At 42.7% G+C, this 23,342-nt stretch overlaps 1 protein-coding gene and 1 long non-coding RNA gene across 2 annotated transcripts in view; one reads left to right on the forward strand and one right to left on the reverse strand.

Moving 5' to 3' along the window:
- RFX8 (regulatory factor X8) overlaps positions 1-16,327 on the forward strand; it is an 816,960-nt gene extending 800,633 nt beyond the window's left edge. The window contains exon 15 of the mRNA XM_085620509.1: positions 16,139-16,327. Coding sequence (XP_085476635.1) covers positions 16,139-16,327 — 189 coding nt within the window. The remainder of the gene's footprint in view (positions 1-16,138) is intronic.
- LOC146805485 (uncharacterized) overlaps positions 1-23,342 on the reverse strand; it is a 106,498-nt gene that overhangs the window by 756 nt on the left and 82,400 nt on the right. Inside the window, exon 3 of the long non-coding RNA XR_014967464.1 lies at positions 17,196-17,369. This is a non-coding gene — a long non-coding RNA (uncharacterized LOC146805485). The remainder of the gene's footprint in view (positions 1-17,195; positions 17,370-23,342) is intronic.

Genomic DNA, 23,342 nt, shown 5'->3' on the forward strand with positions numbered 1-23,342 from the left:
TGTGCTGATACTCAAGCCAGGTAAAAACCCGTGCGAGTGCGGTTCATATCGGCCAATCTCACTCCTCAATAGTGATTATAAAATCTTTGCAACCATCTTGTCAGCAAGACTAGGGAGTGTAATTGGGTCTATTATACACCAAGATCAGAAGGGATTTATTAAGGGGCGACAACTGGCTGAGTTGACAAGGGAGCTGGTTGGCGCAATTGATATCGCCACCACTTTTTCCATCCCCTTGGCAACCCTTACGTTGGATGCTACCAAAGCGTTTGACAGGGTTAATTGGAGTTACCTGGACGCGGTTCTGAAGAAATTTAACTTTGGGGAATTTTTTTGCCGTACTATCTCTCTGTTGTACGGGGCACCATCAGCTAGATTATTAATCAATGGAGTCTTAACAGAGCCTTTTACTATTATGAGAGGTACTAGGCAGGGCTGCCCTCTCTCTCCCTTACTCTTCGATCTGTATATAGAACCTTTTGCGCAGGTCCTGAGAACTGACGTGAATATTCCACCATTTAGATTTGAGGGGTGGGAGAGGAGGGTCGCTTTGTATGCAGATGATATTCTTATTTTAACATCTGACCCGGGTCTAGCATTCCCAACGGTTATTAAAAGGGCTGAGGAATTTGGCTGCTTTTCTGGGTATGAAATCAACCCTGGAAAAACAGAAATTATGGCATGGAACATCGCCAGTGAACATCTGAAGACGACTTCCTCTATGAGATACCTTGGCATTTGGATAACACAAGATATTGAAAATATCGCACAAAGCAATATGGACCGGGTATTTAAGGATTGTCGGAAGCTCTTAAAATCATGGGCCCATCTCCAACTTTCTATCATTGGGAGGGTAAACCTCATTAAAATGTCTATCCTGCCCAAATACATATTTCTCTTTAATACTATCCCCTTGGTTTTTTACTCTAAAATCTTGAACAGATGTCAGAAAGAGATAAATTCCTTTATTTGGAACTATAGAACCACCAGGCTTGCGTGGAAAAAGCTAAGGAGGAGAAGAGAGAGGGGGGGCTGGCACTTCCAGATCTAGAATATTACGCATGGGCTTTTATGTTTTCATATTCAAGGATGCTCTTGAAGTCTCCATCTAATATCTCATTGGGGCAAATGTATAACGCAATGCTAGTGGGTGCGGACCTACCATTAGATGGATTTTTGTTTAAATATGGAGACCAAAAATTCTTCAAAAAGGTGAAATTAAAAATCTTAAAATCTTTGGCTAAGGCCTGGGCATCGGTTAGGAAGAACCTGGGGCTCTCTTACTATTCAAACTATGCACCAATTTGGGACTCCCCAGGCCTACCGGCCTGGCTGAAAGACCGATTGGCCACACCTTTGAGGGATGCAGGCATTGTAAGGTGGGGGGAACTTCTGTTAGAAGGTGACATTATATCTTGGGATAATTTGCAGGGTAAGGTTGGATCAGGATTGGCAAGATTTAAGTATATACAACTTGTAAGCTGGGTCAGGGCTCTTGGCGAAAAAGGGGTTCCTTTGGGGGCTATTAGCAACTTGGAACAACTACTGGTAGAGCGGCAAAGGGGGGGTAAAGAGGTTGCCTTGTGGTACTGGAGTTTGCTCGAAGATATTGATGGCGATTTCACCCTCCCTGGTGATCTTTGGGGAGAAGATCTGGACTATCATTGCAAAGAGGACTGGATTAAATCTTTTTCCATACTATAAAAAATTGTGAAACCTGCATGGTTTAGACGGAATCATCTTTTCACAGTACATCGGGCCTACCTCTCCCCGTTAAGGCTTTCAACGTACCAGCAAAATAAAAAGTGTAATAAATGCAATCTTCCCAATGCATCGGATATTCATATGTTCAAAGATTGCCCCTCTATCGCCCGGTTTTGGGATGAAGTAATAACATCGCTGAATTCCATTCTCGATGCCAACCTGACTCTTACCTTGCCATTAATAGGTTTTGGTTTAGAATCCAATATTACGGGCCAGGCCAGACTCTTTTTATTCTATGCAATACTTCTGGCTAGAAGACAGATTTGTAAAGTCTGGGTCGACCCATCTGCGCCTCAGCATGCTGGCTGGTTGACGTCCCTGATCGAGACATCAAAGATGGACTTAGCCAGGCCAGGCAACAAAGGCAATCGAGCATTCTGGGACATTTTGATTCATCGTAGATAGGGCGCCGGGGTTTTTTCTTTTTTTTTTTTCCCCCCCGGGTCCAATGATTATGCCTAAATAAACTCCAAGGATCTTGGGTCTTCAATCTCCGGTTTTTACTCCATTTAGATCCTATAACTGGTATTAAAATCCAGTCGGGATGTGTCTCCTCTTCTGGCTTACCATCATCCACCAATATGTCATCGTGCTTAGGCTCGGTTGAGGAATTAATCATGTCTTCTACCGGTGGGCACGCTAGGTGGTCGGTGTACGCAGAGAATGAGGGATATGGCAAATGAGGACAAAAAAAAAAAGAAAATATTTTTTAAAAAAATCATCCGATAAGTTTAAGTTAAAGGTGAAACATCACCAATAAATGTGGCTAACTGGCCTGTAGTTCTTACCTGTCTCCACCGAAAAAAGAATATAACCGCAACCCGCACCGTCCAGCTGACAAGTGAACGGCGCGAAACTCACCCGTCAAGGATATCAGAACGCCGGTATCACGTGATGTCCAATAGAATCACATGGGCTCGGAACTCTAAATGCAGTCAGAAAGGCAAGCAAGCATCGCCGCCATGTTGGAATAATCACTTGCCCAGTGTGTTGTGTATAAGAAACATACTAGAATAGTGCAAAAGTAGCGTTGCACAATACCGAATACACAGAAAAACTTCCAAAGTTTTATGTTAAAATGGATACAAGATAAATCTTGAACAAAATCCTATTTGCTTAGGGGTCGACAATTGAGGTAAAATCAAGGTAATAAATCCCCCTCTGCCCGTATACTACTATTTGAATTCCATTTCAACAAATCGAGCAAAGCTAGCAATGCCACATCCCATGTGGATCACTAACTCATAAATATTTAGTGGTTATCAGATGTCACGAACGCCGAATTTCAATGGTCTTCTGTCCACTGTATAGGCTAAATGTGACACCATAAGGGAAACTGGATGTTACAAAAGATAAATAAAAAAAATGCCAGCCCATGACCAGACTGTGAAAGATTAGCATCACAATAGTAATTTAAACGTGCACGTCTGCCAAAAACCAACCTGATAGAGAGCGCAGAGAAGCCCACTACCAAGTGTCCAAAAAGTGTAATTATATAGGTGTGGACAAGTAAGAAAAAAAAAAAGAAATTGAAATTTTTCTTGGACAGGGGATACAGTCAAAGAAAGTGATTAATAGTGAGAACAAACCCCCTTGGACTAAAACAGTTGTTCAATAAACTAGAGAGATTGCGGAAATCTGAACTCTCCCGCTGGTGGGACTATACTACACTTAAGAAGTATATTGAGATTAAACAAGTCCCCAGGGGATTAAGGGTTATTATTGTTCCCACGTTTGAGGATCTAGATCCGGATCTTCTCTCCGAATGGGAGAATCTGATCTGTTCATCCTCATTTGGCATGATGGATCTGCTTATCAGACATGCCGAAAGGAAAAGAACCAAACTACTAGAAGAAATTGAACAAGTGGAAGATGAAATAAAAAAACGTAATCTTACAGAAGCAACGGAAAAGAATTTTAAAATATTGAAGGAAGTGCTTAATTCGCATCAGGCATATATTAGAGAAAAGAAAGTACGCAAACTAAAGCGAGATGCCAATGATTATATGAGTGGTAGAATATTCACTTTTGCTAAAAAGTTCGATGAAGTCAAACCCCGGGGTGGTGTGAATGCTCTGAACGAAATAATAGTAAGAGAAGTATCTATCAGTGGGTCAGACCTTTCCAGTCTCACGAGTGAAACAAGTGAGGCGAGAAGTGAGAATGTTTCAGATAGAGGGTCAGTAGAGAACAACCCCTCAGGTTCATCTTTTTTATCGGAACTGGAGAGGTACAGTAAGGGCACGAGACTGGGGTACAACAAGAAGAACCCAGGAGAAAGAGAACAAGGAGGGGGGGCAGAAAGAACAGATACAGAGCCAAACAAAAGAGTCACAAGGTCGGTGACATGCATACAGAAGAACTAAGGGTTCTGAAATGCACAAACCCCTCAGACAATGATTTGTCTGTAATGGATGCTAATCAAGATAATGATCTAAGTGCCATCAACTTATCAAACAAAGTACTTAGTGCTGTTGAAAGTAATGTTCTCAAAAGGGGCTTAGGTTTTTGTCCTATGGCAAAACCCAACTTTACACAAATTCATGTGGATCTTTTTCGGTTTATTCGTAAATTGAAATTAAAGAAATTTTTTGACAACAATGAAAGAACGTGTCCAATTCCCATATACACAACTGGTCCGAGTGGACAAACAATCAAAGACATTGAAAATATAAGAATGCTACTGTCAATGGACGACAGTATTGAGTGTGTACCGAGCATGAATGAACTACTGCAGGACTTGAACATAGATACAAACACAGCTACTGATAGTGGTTTGAGGTTGAAATCCCCTTTCACTCCGGTATTGTCACCTAACAATATGATTGATTGTGTTTATAAAGCTGTCACCAGAGATTTATACAAACTGGAGGATAGGGTATCCAGTGTGCCATACAAGTTTAAGGATAATTTAAGTAGGAATGAAAGGAAAGCTCTATGAGATCTGTCTGATTGCCCCGACCCTGTCATAAAAGAAGCTGACAAGGGGGGTAACATTGTCCTAATGACACAGGAATACTACATTGGGGAAATTGACAAACAACTAGCTGACAATAATTCATATACTAAAATACCCATTTGTCCAATGAAGGATGTCAACAAACTCATTGAAAAAACGCTTGGGTATTGGCAGAGTGTGGGCATTCTTTCAGATGTTGAGGTTAAATACTTGTACAACCCTACACCTAAGGCAGCATATATCTACACGCTGCCTAAAATTCATAAGAATTCCAGAACTCCCCCCGGTAGGCCCATCATATCTGGGATAGGGGGGCCCACAGAACGCATCTCTGAATTTATTGATATTTATCTACAGCCCATAGTAAGGAATCTCCACGCCTTTATTGAAGATACCAAGGACCTCCTCAATAAACTGGAGGATGTATTATGGTCAAGTGATTTGACTTTTGCCACATTGGATGTGAGTGCTTTATACACGAGTATCCCCTTTACTATAGGCATGGAAGCTCTTACCTACTTTTTATCTAAACGTGATGCTACCTTGTATAAACACACTGTTATGCTCCTTGAACTCACTCGTCTCACATTAGACAATAATTATTTCATGCCTAACAATCAGTGGTACAAACAACACTCTGGGGTGGCAAAGGGCGCTAAATTTTCACCATCATTCGCCAATATTTACATGGGTTTCTATGAGGAACATCACATTTGGAAACACTGTCCCCCTGAACTTACTAACTGCATTGTCTACTGGGGCAGATTCATTGATGATGTCATAATGATATGGGGTGGGAATGGAGAGACATTGGAACGCTTCATTCATCACCTTAATATCAATGAATACAATCTAAGCTTCACATATGAGATTGACACCAAGCAGATTAACTTTTTAGACGTTACACTCTATATCGAGGATGGCAAATTAGAGAGTAAACTGTTTCGTAAAAACACTGCATGTAATTCCGTGTTCCATGTCAGCAGTGCCCATCCTAAATCCCAAATCTGCGCCATACCATTTGGCGAGATGACTCGGATCAAACGAAATTGTAGCAGAGAGGATACACTCCAGAGAGAGGTTAAGAACCTAAAACATTGTTTCCTGAGTAGGGGATATGATCATGACATACTTGATAAAGCACACACTAGAATCAATCACACCGAACGGAACAAACTCTTGATATTTCAGTCTAAGGTTAAGAACAAGAAAGGTGAGACACGATCTCAACAGCTGGCACTCATAACAGAATATAACTCACACAGCAATTTGATTTTTAAGTTAATCTTCAAGCATTGGCATATACTTAAGCTGGACTCTGATCTAGTGCCTTATATTTCAGCTAAACCGAGAATCACTTACAAAAGGGGCGTGACTGTACGCAACTGGCTTAGTCCTTCCATTGTAAAGAACAGTAAGGTAGAATCCAAACACACTTGGCTACCGGAAAAACCTAAGGGCTTTTACAAATGCACCATGTGCAGCGTTTGCCAATTTGCAGAGAATAAATTGAAGAGTTTCAGCTATAATACTGGGCAGACACATACACTATATCAGTTTATGAATTGCAATACCAAGTTTATAGTCTATTGCATTATCTGCCAATGTAAACTTATTTACGTGGGAAGCTCCATCAGGCCGCTTAAGGAGCGGATTCAGGAACACATTAGAGCTAACCGCAACAATAACAGGGACTACCCGCTAGCAGCACATTACAACACCACACACAAGGATTCTGAAGTTCTAGGAATCAGATTCCATGGGATTGCGGTACTAAAAGAGGATCCCAGAGGTGGTGATAAAACTTTGGCCCTGAGGAAACTGGAGGCCAAATGGTTGATAAAATTACGAACTGTTGACTTGGATCTAAATATAGATAGGGAGCTCCATGTATTCCTGAAAGATTAAAGAACATTTTTTACACTGTGATTTCATCTAGAATCAATATATGATTGGTTGCTTCATATTCCCATGCATGAATTGTGTCAACTTCCGTTAACTGCTCAAGAGGCCTACTCTGTTGATGACTCTTGCCAATTTAGAATTTTACTCACATTTTACTGTATGTAAATGTATTCTATGACTGTTGATTTTTGAGTTGCCAAATGGATTTATTGAGCAGGAGTCTAATTAATGTGGAGGGTGTAGGTTGTGCACAATATTCTATAACTGATGTACAATTGTATTCTTGTTATAAATTGATTTATGCATATGATGAGCACTAAGTCACCTGGCATGATAATCAATTGCGATAATAACACTCTGGCGATTATGGTCACGTATGTCCTCACTTGACACATATATCTCTGTTCACTTTTCTTCCTTCTTCTTTTTTTGCCTTCTGCAATATTTTTAACTAATTATTGGTTTTGATATAGAAGCAATGCACTATGTGCTTGTTGTGTGATTGCGCTGGAGTGACTATTCTCTTTCGGAGTCTGACTCCTATAATAAATTGATAGGGGTTAGAGTAGTAATACATTCTTTATACGGGGAGATATTAAATCCTCTAATTACAACCTCGATATTGTCTGATGAGTGCTCTGAGGATTGACACTCGGTGTATGTTTTTTTTTTTACTTGTCCACACCTATATAATTACACTTTTTGGACACTTGGTAGTGGACTTCTCTGCGCTCTCTATCAGGTTGGTTTTTGGCAAACGTGCACGTTTAAATTACTATTGTGATGCTAATCTTTCACAGTCTGGTCATGGGCTGGCATTTTTTTGATTTATCTTTTGTAATATCCAGTTTCCCTTATTTTGTCACATTTAGCCTATACAGTGGACAGAAGACCATTGAAATTCGGCGTTCGTGACATCTGATAACCACTAAATATTTATGAGTTAGTGATCCACATGGGATGTGGCATTGCTAGCTTTGCTCGATTTGTTGAAATGGAATTCAAATAGTAGTATACGGGCAGAGGGGGATTTATTACCTTGATTTTATCCCAATTGTCGACCCCTAAGCAAATAGGATTTTGTTCAAGATTTATCTTGTATCCATTTTAACTTAAAACTTTGGAAGTTTTTCTGTGTATTCGGTATTGTGCAACGCTACTTTTGCACTATTCTAGTATGTTTCTTATACACAACACACTGGGCAAGTGATTATTCCAACATGGCGGCGATGCTTGCTTGCCTTTCTGACTCTGCATTTAGAGTTCCGAGCCCATGTGATTCTATTGGACATCACGCGATACCGGCGTTCTGATATCCTTGACGGGTGAGTCTCGCGCCGTTCACTTGTCAGCTGGACGGTGCGGGTTGCGGTTATATTCTTTTTTCGGTGGAGACAGGTAAGAACTACAGGCCAGTTAGCCACATTTATTGGTGATGTTTCACCTTTAACTTAAACTTATCGGATGATTATGGTCTTTTCTCTTTTTTATTTTTGCTTGACTTTAGGCAGTGAGTGCACTCGTATCAAGGAGATAGCACGTCACTTACACCAAGAATTTTATTGGAGAATTTTATTGAAAAGCTTCTACTTGTCCAAATTGGAAGGGACAACTGCTTACTTTTAATGGTACGTTTGCTTATTTGAGGGGGTTAACTTTATTGCGATTCTCCTTTGTTTTTTTGGTCATGTAACCTTATTAAGCAGTCATGTGCTTGATTGTCTAACAATATTCTGATTTTTTCTGTCCCAATGTGTATCCAACTACAGTGGTAAATTACTAGTTCAGGTCACCTTATACGGATGAGAGATTGGCTTATAACAAAAAGAGTATTAATGATCACACACCTATGACGCATTAGATTCTTATGTGGCATTTTTTGTGACACATTTGTTGCTATTTGAACGGAACATTGAAATGTATGGATGTTAAGGTGTATATATTTAGTATGTTAGGCTACTGCTTCTGACGGTAGATGAAAAGGACACAGCTTGCCTTATGTTCGTCTTAGAGAGCTAATTCAGTTGGGGTTGTGTTATTATTAATCTGATTGCGAATAGTCGAGCCTTAAGATATTACTCTTTGGCAAGGGTGATCAGTGACCAGATGTTGTTCTGTCCATCCCTTAGATGTTGTGATTTATCACATGATATATTGACTTTGGACTTCGTGTTTATGAACCACGTGTCCAGGAATATTATGAACAACCTTATTCATCTTACAATTTGTGGTGGGTTGTTACTTTTTTACCTAATGTTTAGTACATTCTAGTCGTATAATGCATGTACAGTGTTTTCGACCAATGCCTTGTTTACATAAATTTCTTTTAGTGATTGAAACTCCGTAGTTTTAATGGTGCAATATATCTATTTCAATATATGTTTCTTATCTTCCGCTTGGTTTCAACACCCATAATAGGTCTTGGGAAGTTTGGTATCCTTTGCACATTTATTTCAGATCATCACCAATGTGGGTGAGCACTTAGCTGTTAGCATTATATATTGATTTTCCATATTGTTTTTCAATTTTGTATTATAGGTGGATGTATTCAGTTTTTGTGTTTATTTTTCCAGCCTTGAAAAAGTCTTTGTAAGACGAAACACGTGTCGGCTGGTCCGTATATTGGAACTTGCAATCCTGCTTTAATAAATAAAGGATGACAAGCAATTAATACCTAAGGGGTTTCGGATTTGTTATCAGACAATACAACTAATCAATGGAACTGATCCCATCATCTCTGTTGTTGACAAGCATATGTGACTTGAATAGAGCTGACAATCTATATTAGTGGGGTATTTAACCCTTATACTGTGTGGGAGTGCCATTTAAGTATTCTAGCTTGTAATTATCAATGTATGTATGTCTTGCACATAAGGATGATGTCCTTAGGTAGTGGACATTAATCGAAGCTTTGAGCACCTTCTTATAATTATTGATCTCCTCACATTTTGACGCCTTGACTTTATGTATTTCAGATATTATTTGCAACCAGTTTGGTGTGCCGTTCTTCCCTAATTTTAGGGACACTACTACCTTTATTCTTTTCTTTGTACTTAACATAGACACTTGATTGTTTGCAAGGAGTACACTCCTAATTCTGTGTTGAACACCACCAGCTAGGCTTAAATTTGAACCGGTGCAAGCAGCAATTTTTATTTCTGAGCCAAACACTAACACCACCCAGTACCCTTTGTTTAAATATAATGAATTTATTTCTCAGATTGTTGTTAGGACACATTAATTTTAGGAAACTGTGCTTCCACCTGGTTCATTACGTTTTTTATTGATTTCAGAAAAAGTACAGTTGATTTAACAATTAAACCTCCCTTTCACACACTTCCTTCCCTCCCAGTCTCATGAATAGGTGACAGCCAGTGTGGCAACTGGGTACTAAAGCATCTCTTAATGAAGAATGTATGGAAGAACATTGATTTCCTCAATTTGTAGAGCCATAAGGGTCCCAGGGCGAGTCATAAGGGTCCCAGGGCAAGTGAGCTTTCTAAAGTCTATCATTAAAAAAGTCTTGGAACGATTGCTTTTAAGTCTAGAAGCATTTCCCAGCACCAAGTATCAGCAGGGAAATATTTTCCATACTAATGATATGCCATAGACTGTTGCACCATTTATGCACCTTTAAGATGAGGGCAGATCTCCATTTAGCTAGGAAAGCTTACTTGAAAGACAGCAGTACCATATTGTTGGAAATCAATGAATCTTATTTCCTTATTTTGCCAATCTACCTCAGGCATCCATCTCAATATTGCACAGCATGATGTCTTTGGAATTGTCATGGCTACGTAACCATACATACCTCCTTTCAATCGCTGTGTAGCGTGGAGCAGTCCAAGAAGATATGTGTTAGCATGCCTATATGGTTGCATCTTTCCTGCTTTGATTGGTTCTATTTTTGTCTATGGCATGTAGGCATTTTAGTTTCTAGCACCCATCAAACCAATATTAGTTCCACCGCCTAAGATCCCTGTTTATGTGTGGCATACTTATAATAGCTTTACAAGCATGTTCCGAATTGAGATCTTGGAAAGAACAGGCCCAGTTCTTCCCTTTTGATCTAAAATATGAGCTTTTGCTAGGACCCTCCTAATAGGAACACCTAATAGATTTGGAATCAATTTGAGACTTATCTTCTTCATTTTGGAGAAGTTTCTCAAACAGAGTTAGTTGGACGGGTAGCTACCTCCCTAAGGTGGTGGGCCACGACCCAGTGTCTCACCTGTGTGTATCTGTATTTTTTGATTTCTTGGAGAAAAAGTTCCCTTTGAGTTGGAAGAAAACTTTATTACCCCCTTTTCGTTTAAGTGCCTTTTGTTTTTACCTTCCTGTTAAATTCAAAAAGCCTTTATCTCAAGGCCTAGGGTTAATTTGAGCTTTCCACATAGGGGTGTGAAAGGTGAGGGGAAACTTTTAAGACCATACCTTTTCCCTCTTTGGTGCCACACTTTTACTGCAGCTTATGTGATTGTGACCTTTACATCATGAGAGATCTGTTTGTCATTGTTATCCATGACACCTCCTAAAGGGGCCTTCTTGCTCGAGTGTGGTCTAAGAAGACCCAATATTTGTCTGTCCTAGCCTTAGACCGTTCCATAAAGTGATTGAAATGAGATTACTTGTAGTAAAGTAATAAAGTGGAATGCATGGTATGCCCAGGTCCCCTTTTTAGCCATCTTAAAGCCAAATTTAGTTAAGACTCCTGCTTGGAGGTGTCTGTAATTTGCTTTTGAGTTATTATGCAAAATGTCATAAAAATTACACAAAATTATGTGTAATTATGCAAAATGCAAAACTGCAATTTCATGCTGTATTTTAGTGCAAAATGTGCCCTCACGTTGACTTTAGACTAAAAAAAGTGCCAAAAAATAAAAGCACTGTGAACAACTGCTGCTTATGCTCTCTCGTACACATTGCTCCTGTGTGTTTGCAGTAATTATTTACAGCGAACGTTGCATAATTATGCAAGGTGGAGTGGTAATTGAATTTCAGGAATTTCATCTCACAATAGTAATGCTAATCTACCTAAATTTCTCTTATGATGCCGGCATAATGCAAATTTCAAACAGCCCTACATCTGCCCTCCTACACTCTTTCAAAAATCTGTGCATATGTGGTGGAACTGGACCAAGTGTTTGCTCAGAAGTGGAACCTTCTATGGGCAATGCTTGGTACAGTCATCATCTTAATCATAGTTGTGCACCTTAACTAGGATAGAGAGGGGTTATGCCATCACATTACATCACTCCTGGTCTCTTTATTGGGGAATTAACAAGATATTAACTTGGGATAGATGTTGTGAGGTGTATCCCCAGGTATCTGACATTAGAGGAGCTTCATTGAAGTGGAGAGTGGTGCCTAAGCCAGGGCAGGTCATCTGATGGAATATTGATGGTTTTGACTTGTGGATGTTTAATATGTAGCTCAGTGCTGCACAGAATTGACACAACTTTCCCAGCAAGAGCCATAGGGGGATCACCAAGTCTGTAAAGGAAATCAGGGTATAATGTCCGAAAGCAAAAGAGTCCGTTTAAACTTGTCAATTCCCAGCAGTACCCTTGAGATGTGTTTGATCATGCAGATCTTCTGGGTCAGGGACTCATACATAAAGTGAATGTTAGAAATTGGGTAACTGGTTGACTGGAATGTGAGCCCTGGTCGAACAGCAATCACAATCTTAGTCAGGGTAAGGCACAAGAAAACCCCAAATTAACCTGTGCTCAACTGCCTGGTAGCTTGGCACAAAGCAGTCAGGCTTAACATAGAGGCAATGCGTAAAGTATTTGTGCAGCACTTTAGACAGTAAAACAGTACAAAAACCACACAAAAAGAGTCCCACACCAAGTTAGAAAAATAGAGCCTAATTCAATAAATAAATCAGGACCAAAACGACAAAAATCCAATCAGCAGAGCCGGAGTTAGGAATTTTTAAAAAGTAAACGGTAAAATAGCACCTAGAAGCAGAAAGGGCCAACTGTGTCTGTCTGGTCATGCTAGGCTGGGTCAAATTCAAAAGTTGAAGCCAACTGTGATGGAGTACAGGTCGAATACAGTCCCAGATTAGCCCCGCTGAAATTTTACCTTCTCAGGTTTGGTGCCAAGACTCCCGTTCACAGTGGAGAGGGTCACGAGGAGCAAGGAGAGCATCGCGAGCAGCAATCAATGTGGTGCGAAGAGCAGGTTGGGCGTCGTGGATGGACTGGCGATCCACCCCCGCAGAGGTGGGCTAGTGGCGGCACATGCTGATTTTTGGTGCAAGTGGCACGGTCCCGGTGCGAACAAGCCCGTTCGCTGTCGTGAAGAGCCCAAAAGTTTGATTTCAAGAGCTCAAGAGGCACACCTAGGGTCAAGGACCTGAGAGACACCACCTGTGGGTTAGGAACTCGCTGAAGATGAGTCCACAAGCTCTTGGAGAGCCTTTTATGTCTCTCTAAGGCTCAGATCAGGAGCCATCAGACTAGATTTTTAAGTCATGTTGGGGTCTTGGGTTCAAGAAAGGTTGCATGTCCAGTTCTTTCTCCCCAGGCAAGAAGGTAGCAGGTCTGCACAGTAGGGCATTAGCTCATTCAAAGTAGCCATCCAGCGGAGTGACAGTCCTTTCATCAGCACAGCTGTACTTCTTCCTAGCAGAGTATCCACAGGTCCAGGAGTGTACTGAAGGGTTGGTGTCTTAGGTCCCTGTTTAAACCTTAGTGCCCTGGTTCAGGAAGGTGGGAGAAGCTTATGAAGTGCATGGAATTCCTGACCCCCCCCTTGCCCTGGCTCCAAGATGGCTGAAGTGGCAATGCAGGGTTGTTAAGCCCTTTGTGTGTAGACAGATCACAGCCTAATCAGTTGTAAGTGAGGCTGGGCCCAGCTCCTCCCTCCCACTCTGCCAGTGATGGGCCATCCAGTCACATATAGTGTGTGTCTGTCTAGGAGGAATACACAAAGCCCAACTGCTAACTACACCCATTCATATGACCAAAGACAGGCTCCAAATGGTAAGGCAGTAAATGCTAACTTCCCAGAATCGTAATTTAAAATCCGACTTCACCATAAGTTAGGATTTTAAATTCGGATTCCAGAGACACCAAACATGAACTGGTTATCTCTTCCCATTAGATAATTACACTTACAAAATGTAATATTATAATTCCAATGTTAGCCTATGGGAGCTATGGGAGAGAAAGGCCTTGAAACAGTGAAAAATGAATTTATGAGTTTTTCACTACAAGGATATGTAAAACTTAAAAGTACATGTCCAACTTTTTTTAAATGCATTGCACCCTGCCCTGATGGCTGTCCAGATCCTACTTTAGGGGTGTCTTCTATATAATAAAAGGGAAAGTTTCGGCCTGCCAAAGGAATTATTTTGCCAGGTCGAAATGGCGTTTTAAACTATACACACAGGCTGCATTGGCAGGCCTGAGACATGTTTAAAGCGCTACTTAAGTTGGTGGCACAATCAGTGCTGCAGGCCCACTAGTAGCATTACATTTACAGATCTTGGGTACATATAGTACCACTTTACTAGGCACTTATAAGTGAATTAAATATAGGAATTGGGTATAAGCAAATATTACCATGTTTAGAGGAGAAAGCACAAGCACTGTAGCACTGGTTAGAAGTGGTAAAGCACACAGCGCACAGGGCAGCAAATCGAGGTCAGCACAAATGGAGAAGGAAGGCAAAAGGTTTGGGGGAGACCCACCCTAATGCTGACAGGTCTAACAGCAAATAGTATGGGGACATCAGAGTACCCTGCCCAGTATAAAACTCTATATAAACATTAGAAGTGATTCTAAGGTCAATATATATTAATGCAGTTGGCAATACATATTATACCAGTGCTATCTTAATAAATCATGTGCCAAAGACTCTTGTTTAAATCCCCTGTCTACTCTGTCAAAGGTGTTGTCAGCATCCATTGTCAGAAGCATCAAGCTCTTATTTATGGACATGGTGAATTAGCTTTTTAGTGTTATCAGCCACTTGTTTTTATCATAAAGTAGCCCATCTGGTCTGGGTGTTTTAACTGTTCAGTGTTATGGCTAATATTTTTACAAAAAACTTGACATCTTTTCTTAAGAGAGTTACCAGGCGGTATCACTTTGTGATGCAAACTGCAGCTTCAGTGTTTTACTGAGTGGCATGCTTGATTGTTCTTTTATTGCAAATCTGCAGCATCTCCCTTACTGATAGTTCCCTTTTTCCCATTATGTCTGTGATGTTGCTCTTCTCAGGCCACCCTTCCAGCTGATAGCCTTCGCACCCATGACTGAAGAATTCTGAGGCTTCTCCTGCTTTACTTAGTATCAATTGGTCAGATTCGGCTGGCAAAACATTAACTATAGCTTTATAAAGATCTAAAGGCATTAGGTAGCAATTTGACTTTCCAGTGCTCAGTGCTGGTTCACTTCTTGTAATCTCGTTAATGGGAGTGGACCTCACAGCAGCTTAACCTGGCTCGAGGACGCACCCGCCTCTAATTTTCCCAGAACCTCCAGGAAGCAGAGTTTGCCCAAGGGAATTGCATTAGGTCAGGGGGTGCCATCCTCAGGGCTCTGTCACTGAGAGACTGCGTGCTTTCCTCCTATGTATCACCTGAGGCGTCTTCATTAGTAACGGCTCTGTTCAAGGGCAGGCCTTTCTTTACCAGTGCTTCACCAACCTGAATTGCGACACCCCGTCTGTTCTTGTCTGTGCGTCTGCCAGGTCGGCCACTGTACTGAGCCACCTAGGCTCCTGTAAGAGCCGTGACATCAGCATGCAACCCCTCAGCCAAGGTGATAAAAAAAGGATAACGAACCGCTTGGGGTTCAGGGCTGGATAGAGTCTAATTGTGTGTGTGTCTATTTTTCCTGCTGCAGTGCGTAAGGCCTGGTGGAGCCCCTATACCCCTACCCTCGGCACAGCCAGGATGCCACTGTTACCTGAACCCCAGATCTGGTCCCCAGGAGCACTCAGAAGCCATCCACCAGAAACAGTGATACAGACCGCTGCCTCACCTGTGGTAGGGGGTTTACCAAAATCACCCCTCCTTCATGGGTCACTCCCTTCACTCTGGGAGTAGCATCCACACTATTACATCCACCTCTGTGGAGGTCTGTCAGGTGCTGTCAGCCAGTAAGTCACTGTGCTTGCTGTCTGCCTCCCGTGCTGGTCACACAGCTCGCCATCTACCCATATTGCTCTTTGCCCAATACAATCAAGTCCACTTTTCAGAAGATCACCATCTTAACTCGCCCCATAAATTGTTTCTAAATCTCTTCTTTGCTTTTTGGGTAACTTGATTTTCCTAAACTGCTGACACATTTTACTGGAGTTTTACACAATTCTGGAGAGTTCAAAACTTAATTCCAGTCATTAGGGTTTATACTTAAGAGCCCTCCTTGCTGGGCAGTCAATTAATGTCCTGCTTGTTGAATTATTTTCTCAATTCACCCCTTAACATGTTATCCTGATTGTTTTAGCTATACTGACATCCATTAAGTCACAATGCTCATGTTTTCGTTGCAGCTTATCCAGGTAGCACTTGAAGACAAGTCGACTAAAAGCATTGTAAAACTGAATCTCCCAGTCGGACAGGAAGCTGTTGTTACTCTAAAAGATGGACAAAAATTTGTGATCCATACCTCAGATGTCCTGCAAGATGTCAGCACTAGTGGTGCATGTCCCACGGAAACCAAGACAAATCTTCAAGAGTGACCTGTCTGACACATGCAAAGTCCGGGACGATAGAAATTAAATTGTGGATGCACAAAGATATCACAAAACCTTAACTTTTGTGCATTTATTTGGTCTAGCATACATCAGTTCTTCCCTATTGATTTTGTAGTTCATGAATATGTTTAAAGAGGAGCAAAACACTTTGGTAGGCAAGACAGTTAGAAATAACAACCTTTATACCTGCATTTGTGTATTTATGATATTATAATATTTTTTTTTTACCAGAACTAGAATATATATTTGTAGCTTTTTCAAATGTATTAAATAAATTCTGTTTTTCCTATGTGATGTGTTTCTGCTTTATTATATGGTGAAAAATGTAGAGATGGCAGAATTTACTTAGATTGAGAATTCATTATTAGTCACCTGCTGCTATTTCTCTCCTATCTTCCAGGCATTTGAGTTGTCTATATCACAAGTCAGGGTACTAAGATACCTCTTACAAAGCTAAGAGTTAAAACACAGACCAGGCCTTATTTTCAGTGCTTGTCACTAGGAAGTGTTTTGCACAATACAGAATATTCTGCACCTGATTTCCTTTACAGTGGCATCGCTAGAGGGCGGTCAGATAAGGCCCACGCTCCCGCTCTTTATCCTGCCCCCCTCCCTCTTTTTAGGCCCCGCCACCATAGCTGTTGAATGTGGCACGAGGCAACACAGAAAAAACAGACATTGCACTTTGGCACGCACAATTATTTGGCCAGCTACCATGTACTACAAAACAATGTATATATATATATAAATATATACCTAAAGATATCTACTCACATGCATACAAAGTCACATTTAAACATGTTAAGCAAAAATGCATTTAATGCAAACACATATACACATGCAAACATATTACCAGCGGCAGTCTCCATTGGATAGTTATTGTTAGGACCACGTTTCCATTGGAAAAGCATTTTTTGGTTTGCTTATTAGTTTCGTGTTTGATGAATCTTCATGAAACTTTCCCCAAAAATTCTCATCCACTTCAGCTGCTTCCTGGAAAATGTCAGGTTGATCCATCAAGCACGGGCTGGGTAAAAGGGGTGAATTCGAAAATGTGTTTTCTCCATAGGAACATTGAACAGCAATATCGCAAAAAATACTAAAAGGAATTGCACCAAATTTAGCTGAAAGCTAGATGTTGGTCCAGAAAGTGTGCCTTTTGTGATTTGGTGTCAATTCGTTCAGCATTTTTTTGAGAAATCATGGTAAAAACATTATATATTTCATGCAGCGAGCAGACAGATCGCTACATAAGTTCCCGATTGGCTGCTACCATATCAACAAATAGACCCCGGTCCTTAAATAAGTATATGCAAATATATAGGGGGGCAGGGTAGCGATACCTCCCTCCCCAGGCTTGGTGGATGAGTGCTAGCAGCTCCCCCGCCGGACCAAAAGCTTTTTTTGTTACATTTTACTGCTTGTGTGAGTGAGTGACTGGGTGTGAGAGTATCTATATGGGTGAGTGCCTGGGTGTGGTATTGCCTGTAAGAGGTAGTTACTGAGTTAATGAGTGTCTGTATAAGTGAGTGACTGTGTGTGTTCATAGCTGTAGGGGTGAGTGGGTGGATAACTATGTGTATAAGTTAGTCACTGGGTGTGTAAATAGTGGTATATCTGACTGAATGGGGGTGTTAGAGACTATAACTGGCAGTGTCAGCAGTTGTATGGGTGAATAAGTAACTTTGTGAGTAGCTATATGGGTGAGTGAATGTTTGTGTAAGTAGCTCTACGAGTGAGTGACATGTCAGTATTTGCATCAGTGTGTGTCTGGGTCTCTCAGTGGCTGTATTATTATGTGCATGGGTGTAATAGTTTATAGAACAGTATGTTCTGGGGTGTATCAACGTATACACAAGAGTGTATCTGGTTGTGTCAGTGAATGCCTGGGTATGTTTCTGTATGCATCAGTGTGTGGGTGGATGTATTAGTGTATGAATAGGTGTGTGCTTTGATGTGTCAGGTTATGCATGAGTGTATGTCTGGGTGTGTTAGTGTTTGCATCAGTATATGCCTGGGCATAGTAGTGTTTAGAAAAGTGTGTGAGTGAGTGTGTCACCATCTGTATCTATGTGAATGGGTGTGTGAGTATCTATACAGGTGAGTAAGCGGGTGCACGAGTATCTGTATCAATGTCTAACTGGCTGTGTGAGTGTCTGTACAGGTGAGAAATTGACTTAGTGCATCTATATAATATTGACTATGTATGGCAGTAGCTATATAAGTAACTGACTGGCTGTGTTGGTAGCTGTTTAGGTAAGTAAGTTAGTTTCTGATGGATACATCTGCCTGCGGATTCCTCACCTTTTGAATTACCCCTGCGCCAGCATTCCGCGGAAACTTTTTTGCTAGTTCTCCCACTTCGACGAGGATGTCACAAAGACACGGCTGCGCTCGCGACTGTGTCTGACGTCATCGGAGCCACAAATAGACCTCGTCGGCATGCTGACGTCAGTTTCCTTTTTTCCGTGCCAATGACGCGTAACGGTTTTCTGGGACTCTCCATTTACATTTTGATAGTAACTTTGTTTCTGCTGTTTCCTTTGGAGTGGCAGTGTGATGGCATTGAAGGTGTCAGAGTTTAAACCTTGTAGAGAATGTGGGGGTCATATGTCGATCACGGACCATCACCACGACTGTTTGTGGTGTCTCTCTTCGGACCATGACATCAATGGTTGTACCAGCTGTCAGAAGATGAACCCAAAGGCCTTGAAGGAGCGTGAGGCCAAGTTGTTCACGGCGAAGGCAAGGAAGGAGAAAAGAGGTCGGAAAAGAAAGAAGTCGTCGACTTTGCATGCTTTGAAGTCGAAGAAGTACAAGAAGAGAAGGCATGGTTCTCGACCGGCTCCGAGACATTGTACTAGGGATGTAATTTCTCCATTGCCTTCTCCTTCTCCTCCAGCGACTCCGGCACATTCTCCGACGCCGACAGGTTCTCCGGCGCGTTCACCGATGCCGAAGGGTACTCCTGGGCCAAGCTCTTCGCCAGCACCGAGGGTTTCTATTGAGCCTGTACCAGCGACTTCGCCAGTCTTAGGCCGAAGTCACCAGCGCCTACATGACCTTGTGAGGATCAGGATACGTCTCCATTCCCATCCTTTCCTGGGCCTGGTACGGATCCATCGCAGTTCATTAACGCAATGTATGGAGTGTTTGCCAAGGCAGCCTACCCAACCGGTGCACCTTCGGGCCCCGTGGGTCCGCTTGCATTTAATTTGGGCATTCCTCAACATTATGCCCAGGCACCATTCATGCCTTTTATGCCGATGGCGCCGTCCTGGCACTTTCCAGCTCCGAGGTTCTTGACGCTGTCTGCAGGATGCTCTTCTTCTTAGCTTTGATTGGCGCCGTTGCCCGTCGGAAGTTGTGCCTTCGACGCCGATGCCTATTTCATCGGTGCCATGTGTGGCTACGTTGATGCCGAATCCTGTCCCGAAGATAAGGTCTAGGAGAGAGGTGCAAAGGCTTCTTGAAGAAGAGGAGTATCAGCAGGATGAGGCTGAGGAAGGTGAGATTGAGGAAGATGTGTTTGAAGGCCTTCAGCAGGCAAGTGGATTGGATACTTCCCCGGAATGGGAACTTTCATCACCAAAATCTTTACCCTCGCAGGATGTTCCTCCTTATCATGCGGTTATTAGAAAGGCCGCTGAACTTTTAGATTTTCAGCTTCCCACTGCTGATTTTAGGCCGAATATTCTAACAGAGGTTTTACATTCTCCTTCCTCTGTGGTTGAGCCTCTTTTGCCATTTAATGAGGCTTTAACTGAGCCTATTTTGGAGGTGTGGAGGAAGCCTCTATCGGCACCTGCGGTTTCAATGTCCATAGCAAGAAGGTACAGGTCTGCTCCATATGATCCTGCATTTCTTTCGAGTCATCCTTCTCCTGAAAGCTTGGTGGTGCAGGCTTCTTGTTCGAGGCAATCAACAGGTTCTTTTTCCCATACTCCTGGTGACAGGGATTCAAAAAAGTTAGAATAGTCTGCTAAAAAGGTTTTCTCTTCTTCAAGTATGGCTCTGAAATCCACCAATGCCACCTGGTTGTTGGGGAAATATATCCATACCTTGATGGACTCGGCGAAGCAGTTAATTCCAAAATTGCCGGAAAATGATCGGATTCCTTTTCAGGAGATTGTGTCGGATACCCAGGCAGCAGTTCATCTGGTCATACAGTCTAGATTGGACACTACTGATTCAGTGGCAAGAGTGATGGGTTCTGCTGTTGCTACAAGAAGGCATGCCTGGCTTAGGTCTTCAGGTTTCTCTCCTGATGTTCAGAGTACTCTTCTGGATCTTCCCTTTGATGGGTCAAGGCTTTTTGGGGAAAAGGCTGATTCTGCACTGCAGAGATTTAAGGACAGGAGAGCTATGGCTAAATCTTTATGACACCAATCCCAATCTAGAGGATTTGGTTTTAAAAGATATCGTGGCTTTGGCAAGATATCTTCCTTTTGAGGCCGCCAGCAGACTCAGTTACAGCAGCAGAACCTCCAGAACAAAACCTACAGAGGGAAGAACAGAGGTCGTTTGCGGGGTGCACGTCAACTTTCCTCCTCCTCTTCTTCCTCTTCTGCCCCTGGTGTCTCTGGAAAGCAGCCCTAGATCGCCCATTTCGGAGTATGCTGGTCCTGTAGAGGGTCGGGTGTCCCATTTTCTACAAGATTGGAAATCTATAACATCAGACCTTTGAGTTTTGAATCTTGTGGAAAATGGGTACGCCCTTCCCTTCCGGGAGTTTCCTCCTCCTTACCCTCCTCGCCAGGGCGGTTGTTCAGAGGACCATTGGTTTTTTCTAGAGCAAGAGGTTCTTGTGTTGTTGCAAAAAGGTGCGATAGAAGTGGTTCCGGAGCAGGAAAGGGGTCAGGGATGCTACTTCCCATAATTCCTGATTCCCAAGAAGGATGTCAGATTAAGGCCTATCCTGGATCTCAGGGTCTTGAATTTTTACCTCAGACAGGAGAAATTCAAGATGTTGACCCTAGCTCAGGTTCTTTTGGCGTTGCAGCAAGAGGACTGGATGGTGTCGATCAATTTGCAGGATGCGTATTTTCACATCCACATCCTGAAGTTGCATCGGAAGTATCTCCGTTTCACGGTAGGGTCTCAACACTACCAGTTTGTGGTTCTCCCATTTGTACTTACTTCCGCACCTCGAGTCTTCACAAAGGTGATGGCGGTGGTGGCAGCTCATCTCAGAAAGTCGGGAATTCCTGTTTTCCCTTACCTGGACGGCTGGCTGCTCAAAGCAAAGTCGCCGTAGATGGTGCTTTATCATCTGCAGGTAACAGCGCAGCTGTTGTACATTTTGAGTTTTTCGATAAATGTACCCAAGTCTCACCTGGTGCCCTCACAGCACAACCTGTTCATAGGGGCAGTGCTGGATACTACAGTGTGTCGAGCATTTCCACCTCCGCAGAGGATTCTTGACATTCAGGAAATGATTCCCTTGTTTCACGATGAAGCGGTTGTTCCAGTCCTGAAGGCCCTACGCCTGCTCTGCCTGTTCGCTTCCTGCATTCTGTTGGTCAACCATGTATGCTGGCACATGAGGGCGCACCAGTAGTGTCTCCGCAGGCAGTGGTATCAGCACAACGGGGATCTCAGGGAGTCAGTCAGGATCTCCAGAGAAACTGCAGCTGATCTGTCTTGGTGGAGTGTAAAGGGCAACTTGACTCCAGGGAAACCCTTTCAGCTTCCTCCACAGGTGGCCACAGTGATCACGGATGCCTCCACTCTAGGGTGGGGTGCTCATCTGGGCGATCTGGAGGTCAAAGGTCTTTAGTCTCCAGAGGAAAGGTTGCTTCACATCAACCTGCTGGAATTGCGGGCTATTCGTTTGGCACTAAAGGCCTTCCTTCCGTCCCATCGCAGTCAGTCAGTTCAGATACTGAGGACAACACTACCGCGATGTGGTAAATCAACAAACAGGGAGGTGTAGGGTCGTTTCGTCTCTGCAGAGAGGCTCTGCGACTCTGGTCCTGGGTTCAGGGCTGTCAGATTTGTGTGTTTGCAAATCATTTGGCCGGTGTGCTGAATGTACGTGCGGACAGTCTCAGTCGGCCTTACTCGGCCGATCATGAGTGGCGGCTTCATCCAGAGGTAGTCTATCTTGTCTTCAAGATGTGGGGATTACCTCGGTTGGACCTCTTTTCCACTCACGAGAACGCGCACTGCCCGTCGTTCTGCAGTCTCCAGTTTCCGATGCAGGGAGCTTTGGGGAACGCGTTTCAGTTGGATTGGAGTTCACAGCTCCTTTACGCGTTTCCGCCCATACCCTTGATCCCTCGAGTTCTGAGGAAAATACGCCAAGACCAGGCCCAAGTCATATTGATCGCTCCAGATTGGCCAAGAAGTGTGTGGTACACAGATCTACTTCACCTCTCATCGCACCCTCCGCTTCGTCTCCCTCTCAGGGCAGACCTCCTCTTGCAGTGGCTGGGGACGGTTCTACACCCCACCTCCAAAGCTTGCACCTTCATGCACCTTCATGCCTGGAGATTGAACAGGGCAACCTGAGTTCTTTCTCTCTCCCACCAGATGTGGTGGATGTTATTTTGTCATCCAGGAGACACTCAACCTAATCGGTTTATTCCTCTAGGTGGTCCAAATTTGTTAAATGGTGTGGAGAGAGGTCCTTTGAAAGCCAGTTTGTCTAACATTCTAGAGTTTTCTCTTCCTTTGGCCCAGCAGGGTTGTGCTGTGTCTACAGTAAAGGGATATGTGTTGGCTTTGTCAGCTTTTCTATGTTTGCCGGACCAGCCGTCTTTATTTAAGTCCCCCATTGTTATGATTAAGGGCCTTACTAGTAGGTTTCCTCCCACTGCTTTCATTATGGTTCAGTGGGATTTAAATCTTGTTCTTACATTCTTAATGGGTTCTCCTTTTGAGCCTCTTCATAGTTGCTCGTTGAGGCTTCTCTCTTTTAAAACGGTCTTTCTGATTGCCATTACCTCAGCCAGGAGGGTAAGTGAGCTTCATGCTCTTAGTTCCAAACCTCAGTTTT

This window comes from Triturus cristatus, chromosome 8 (assembly GCF_964204655.1).
Source record: "Triturus cristatus chromosome 8, aTriCri1.1, whole genome shotgun sequence".
Classification (NCBI taxonomy): domain Eukaryota; kingdom Metazoa; phylum Chordata; class Amphibia; order Caudata; family Salamandridae; genus Triturus; species Triturus cristatus.